The 6,000-nt window shown below is 41.5% G+C and overlaps 1 protein-coding gene across 4 annotated transcripts in view; it reads left to right on the top strand.

Annotated features, from left to right (window-relative positions):
* Positions 1-2,596: 2,596 nt before the first annotated feature.
* Positions 2,597-6,000, top strand: part of MEIS1 (Meis homeobox 1) — a 123,597-nt gene continuing 120,193 nt past the window's right edge. Inside the window, exons 1-2 of one of the 4 annotated variants that reach the window (XM_074949554.1) lie at positions 2,597-3,351; positions 4,989-5,215. In XM_074949554.1, coding sequence (XP_074805655.1) covers positions 3,340-3,351; positions 4,989-5,215 — 239 coding nt within the window. In that variant the 5' untranslated portion in view covers positions 2,597-3,339. The remainder of the gene's footprint in view (positions 3,352-4,988; positions 5,216-6,000) is intronic. The other 3 variants (XM_074949552.1, XM_074949555.1, XM_074949553.1) reach the window with 3 other exon arrangements.

The raw sequence follows: 6,000 nt of genomic DNA, 5'->3' as shown, positions 1-6,000 counted from the left end.
GGCAAGAGATGGACTAAAGAGTATCTGCACGCTTCAAATTGTTCTGATCTGTCTCCTCCATGGTCCCTCAAAGCTGTTAAAAAGCAGCTTTACGCAAGTGCATTTCACAGTAATTTCTATTTTGTAGATTTTACTCGGATAACCCGCCCCATGCAGCTCATTTAAGGATCGTTGAGCCCTATGTGTGAATATTTTAATGTTTGATTTGGCACTTTTTTCCCACCCTACTGAACTGATCTGATCGATGACAGATCTTTCCTTTCTGAGACAAATTTGAAACACCTAGCCGGCGGATCATTTGAATAATCACACAGGTAGAATATGAAACAACTGCACTCTCCCGCAGAGAAAAGAGACGGTTTAGGGAATACTAGAGCTCTCTCAATAGCAATCCCTATAAAAATACTGTTTTATTTTGCGTCGTCGCTGCAATTACAGCTTCAGAAAAGTCCTTGGTTCTGGTTTGTTTTTTAAAGTGAGTTTAAATCTGTTTTGCCCCCTAAAATATACTTTAAGAGAAGATTTAGATCGCAGGCAGGGATTATGTTGATGCTGGGAATTCCGTCTGTTAACATTACATTTCAGACTTTGGCCTGGCAGAAATCGTATGTGATTTATCTCTGTTTAAGACTTACTGCCTGAGCATCCCAAAAGCAAACATAAAATTGCCATAATAATAAATCATAAGCATAGAGTTCTTTTTTTTTAATCGAGAAATTGAAAGAAATCAGACTATTTCCTGGTAAACACTAACGAGAAGACCACTTCTTAGTGATCGTTCTTACTATTTCAGGTTCTGCTGTTAAGTCAAAAGTTGCAGCTGTAATGCCACAGGAAAAAGTGATCGTCCTTACCCCAAACAATCAAAAGTACGGTCATTACATGACGTGTATGGACCACTGCATGCAAGGAACACTGCTGAAGATGCCTCAGGTTCACAAACGTGTGTGTTGTAAACAGTAAACGCTGGCACTGAATGCTTTGCTGTGTCAGTATAAGCTGTCAGCCTGCTGAGTTCACATATCAAGCTCCGTAACATCGTGTTGACATAAATATATCGTACCTTAACTTTTTTAAAGTACTTTTCTCTCTCTCTCTCTCTCTCTCTCCCTGTATATATAGAGAGAGAAAGAGAGAGAGTGAAGGGTGTCTTTTATTCCCCTTGCAGGGTATGTTTATGTCTGCCCCTAGGCAGCAGCTTGTACTATGGCTAAGCAGAACAAGTGAGCAATCTTTCTGCTTTGGAGAACTTAGCCTCTCTGTTCCGAGGGAGGGTTTTTTGGCACTCCCCGCAGATCGAAGCTCCCTGCTGATCGATTATTTGATAATTGATTTTCCCCTCCACCAATGCACGGCTGGCTTTCGAAGACAAGCTCCTGATTGGCCTGCGGCTCCTCCACTGCTGCCTACTGAGATTTGGGTGAGCTCATTTTCCAACATACCGCAGGGGGAGTTTTCTGAGAGACTTGGAGCTTGGGGGGAGGGGGAAGAGAGAGCGAGAGAGAGAGAGAGAGAGGGGGAAAAAAAAGAAAACCCGTCTCACGGATCTCTGCTCTGAAAGATGTTGCATATTTGAATCAACTACTGTCTGTGTGGAACATCTGCTCAGAGTTACATGGGCACCGAATAAATTCTAGCAAATGAGCCCGGCTCATCCGAAGTGCGTTTTGGTGCTTTCCTTCTAAACCTCAACTTCGCTCTAATAGATTTACTTTCGTTGCGGGGAGTTAGCTGGGGGGGAAAGACTGCTTGCTCTGGATACAAAAAAGGATGAAAGTCCTCCGGTGGGGGGAGAGGGGGGGAAGAGATTGCTGATCCTTTAGAGCGCTGCCGTATAGCGAGGGTGTAAATACAAGGTAACCATTGCTATTAGACAAAGGAAATGGCCATTACACTCCGAGACGGCTAGGCAGAAGTGGCGTGGATTGCTGCGTATGACACGAGCTGAGCGCGCGAGAGAACATATAACAGACAGCTCTCCTGCGTTCTGTCTTCCTGCCCTTGATCTTGCCAATCACTTCGGTAATAGTATTCGCAATAAAAACAAGCCAGTGTCCAGCAGCAGACGCTCTGGGTCATCTCCTAGTTTTGCTCTCACATTTAGAAACGCTGGAGTACTGGATGTGCTTGCAGGGCTCTGGGAAGAAGGATGGATGTTGTCTCTTTAACCATTGCTCCTCTCTTCTTCACATAACTCATGTGAGCGAGCTCAGATCTTTGGCAAAGGCTGCAAACAATTACCCAAAGCATTCGGTGTGAAAAGGGGACAGAAACAAATCCTGCCCCCTACAAAACAAACCAACCAACAAACAAACAAAACCCACCCAACCCTGCAATACCCCATAATTTGGCAGGCAGCAATGAACTCTGCTTACAGGGAGCTCTTAAAATAGCTAAGAGCCCAGCCACACACCAGAATTACAATCTATTTTAGTAACTGTAACCCTGTGCGTGTGTGTGTGCGTGTGTGTTGTTAATTGAACGCTTCTGTGGCTCGCACAGCCTCTTTGCTTGCATCTCACCCAACCCACCCCTGCGCTAGGAGCCGAGTTGATGCAGCCCAGTGCATTGTGTAAGACGCGACCTGTTATGGCCACCACTACTTCCGGGTTCCAGCATTCTGGTCCAAATCCACCTCTCCGCCTGTGCAACACACACTTTACACACGCACGGGGGACTTGCAGCAGGCAGCATCGATCGTGGCTCCTTTAAGACAAACTCAGACAGACATTTTTAACCCTCTTCCTCTAGCCTCTCCCGCTGCAAAGGGGGAAAGGGAGCGCGCGAGCGAGATCTGATTAGGAATTAGGACTGATTCAAGAACAAGCCAGCGCTTAGACCTCCATGCATTTGAATATTAACATTTGAGGTGTCCAGACCAGTGGAAGTACACACAGCGGATCATCATCATTCATTCACCACCTTGACAACCTCGCCTTTGATTGACAGCTGGAGTGGCAAAAAGCCATGAGACTTGGTAGTTGGGTTTGAGGGGCACTTTTTTTTTTAAACCAAAAAAAAAAAAAAAACTGATTGGGGAAAGGATATTTGCTTTCTCCCCGCTGCTGTCTTGGAAACGAAAGGGGGAGAGTGAGAGAGAGAAAGAAAGAGAAGGAGGGCGAGTCTCTCTCTTTCTCTTTTTTTTAATGCTGAATTATTGTGTCGTTTCTTTGAGATCCAGTAAGCTGAAGATTTTCCTCGATTGCTCACATTGCTGGCGACTCTAAGGGATTTTTGCATTTTTGGGGGTTTGGGGGAGAGTTCGCGTTTGTTTCTTTTCACACTGGCCTTAAAGAGGATATATTAGAAGTTGAAGTAGGAAGGGAGCAAGCCAGGCCGATGGCGCAAAGGGTACGTATTAAAAAAATGGAATTTAAATGTGAAATAATATTGAAACGTGGCTGACAGAGACGCTGCGAAAAAGTTTTTTCCCACCTCTTCTTTGGCTCAAACCTATATATATATTGTCAATTTCTTGATTCTATCAATTCCTATCACAGACACCTCACGGAAGAGGCAAACTTTCTATAAAGTAATGATATACAGGCATGTAACTGAAAATACAAGTGTTTGTATTTATCAGTATTACAGCTATACTGCTAAGAATACAATGTCGTTTTAAAGTCACCAGCGTTTAAAATATTTAACTAAGGTGTCTTTGAACATTTTAATTTAGCATTTAACGTTAGTGATGACATACATCTTCACTTTTCAAAGATAACTTATTAAACTTTAAGTAAACATAACTTTTTGCCATCACAAATGTGCAGTGCTGTAGTCAGACGTTCATTTAAAAATAGTTGCATATTTAAATTTGAATTGGCAGAAATAATTTTCACATATATTTATTATGACTATTTATTACTATTTTTTACTATTATTATTTTTTCTAGACTTATCAGATACATTGAGATGCGATGAAAATATTGTGAGGGACAATTACCATGTAATGAATAGAGTTTTTAAAAGAAAAACGACATAAAATTAAGTTTGCTTGCAATAATTTCTGTACTGTCCCTCAAAGTACAGTTTGTAAAAGAAAGTTGCTGTGCTGACAAACTTGCCTTTACTCTTTCAGTTCAAGCAATTGTCAGAGTTTTTTAAAACAATTTATTCACACTTTTGCTTTTAATAGATTAAAAGTGGCAGTTTCCTCTTATCCTTAAGTGCCACTTTAACTTTCGGTTTTTAATGTTTAACAAAGAATATACTTAAAATTCAAAACTTTCAGTAGCACATGCACACATCTGCAGCAAATCGACAATAAAGTAGCTTGTACATAATAGCTGTAAACCAAAAATCGACTCTTTTGTTATTAAACTTTGGACAACATCAGATCATTGATACTTGTGTACTTTCCTTCTTAACAGTCGGAAGGTTTAAAACAGGATATCTTAAAATTAACTAACTGCTTTAACTCACTTTTTTCCTCCACATGGGAATTCCCAATTTTCAGATTGTGCTGCAATAGTTAGAAAAAGTGTATCAGCTTTGGTCTTGCATCTAAACTGGTGCTTTACATTTTTGTTAAAGAGAGTTTAATTTATCATTTAAACGTTAGGAATGCTCTACACTGGGACAATTCACACACACACAGTGAAATACCTTAAACCAGGAGCCTGTGTTAATCCCCGTGTTAATAATAGGTGTCCTCATTTTAACTTTTGCTGTGGAGACATATTGAAGCAGGAAACTTTTCAGCAACGTGTTTATTTTGAGCGTCACTCCAAAGCAACCTACGCTGCTTTTACCTACTTCCCTCCACAAGGATGCTTTTCAAGGATCCAGAAATAATCCGTTTTGAGGGCCTATTGGGGAAATGTATTTTTACAGATCTTCACCCTCTCCCCTCCTTTTTTGGGGGGGGGTCCTGTTTATTTGAAATCCATAGATTTAGCACTGCCCAGTTCCATGTGCTGGACCTTCCCCCATTCTAACCTCCGGTTACGACTGGCCTTCTGACCTTTTTTTCTTTGTCTGTCATGCAGTACGACGATTTACCCCATTACGGTGGGATGGATGGAGTAGGGATCCCCACCACCATGTATGGGGATCCTCACGCCGCCAGATCCATGCAGCCTGTTCACCATCTGAATCACGGTCCTCCGCTGCATTCTCATCAATACCCGCACACTGCTCACACCAACGCCATGCCTCCCAGTATGGGCTCCTCTGTCAATGACGCTTTAAAGAGAGATAAAGATGCCATTTATGGGTAGGTAAAGCTGGCATCGGGTTTGTTAGTTAAGAGATGATTATGCCCTTATTTCCCTCGCTGACGAAGGCAGAAGTAAAAGCCATTGACTCAGATCGTAGGTAAATTCTTGTGAGCCAGGCTTCCATTATAATTGCATGCAAATTTTAGGGAGGATTTCAAGTTTTCTTTGCTTCACATTATGCTCGGCATATGATTCTCCAGTAAAGAAGATTTACTTTCCATGGGGCTTGAAACGGATAAACGTTATCTATAGGTAGCATTCAGTTCAAATATTATAACTTGCCTAATTTGTGTGTGTGTGTGTGTGTGTGTGTACGGAAAGTTACTTCGTTGCATAAACCTAGACTCCTATGTGGTTTTGATCACAACTTTTAAATATAAAAGACTGCTAAACTGTGAGCTTAAGGAAAATTAGTCATTAGTGTTGTGATCAAAAGGAAAGATTTCCATGGTGCAACCTGTTTGGAGAGGTAAATCTTTTGGAAGAGTTTAGAAGAAAGAATACCTTGAACGGTTCCATTCTGAATAAAACTTTTTAGCTTTGTTAATATATAATGCTGTATTAAGTAGAAAACTTCGGGGTTGTTTCTTTGAGCTGTGCTCTGTTTTCTAGCAGCATTTGAGGCATCTCAATGCGGTCACTTATAAAATAGTTTCTAGGCCATTGCATTTGGAACTGACGTGTTTCGTTGCTCCGTGGATAGCTTTAAAAACAGTTCGCGCATATTAAGTTGAAGTGAACTTTAAGATCCTTTCCCCCCATCTCGCTGAGAACAGCTAGC

Source organism: Natator depressus, chromosome 3 (assembly GCF_965152275.1).
Source record: "Natator depressus isolate rNatDep1 chromosome 3, rNatDep2.hap1, whole genome shotgun sequence".
Taxonomy (NCBI): domain Eukaryota; kingdom Metazoa; phylum Chordata; order Testudines; family Cheloniidae; genus Natator; species Natator depressus.
The sequence above is the reverse complement of the archived record's forward strand: the minus strand, read 5'-3'. Positions and strand labels throughout refer to the sequence as shown.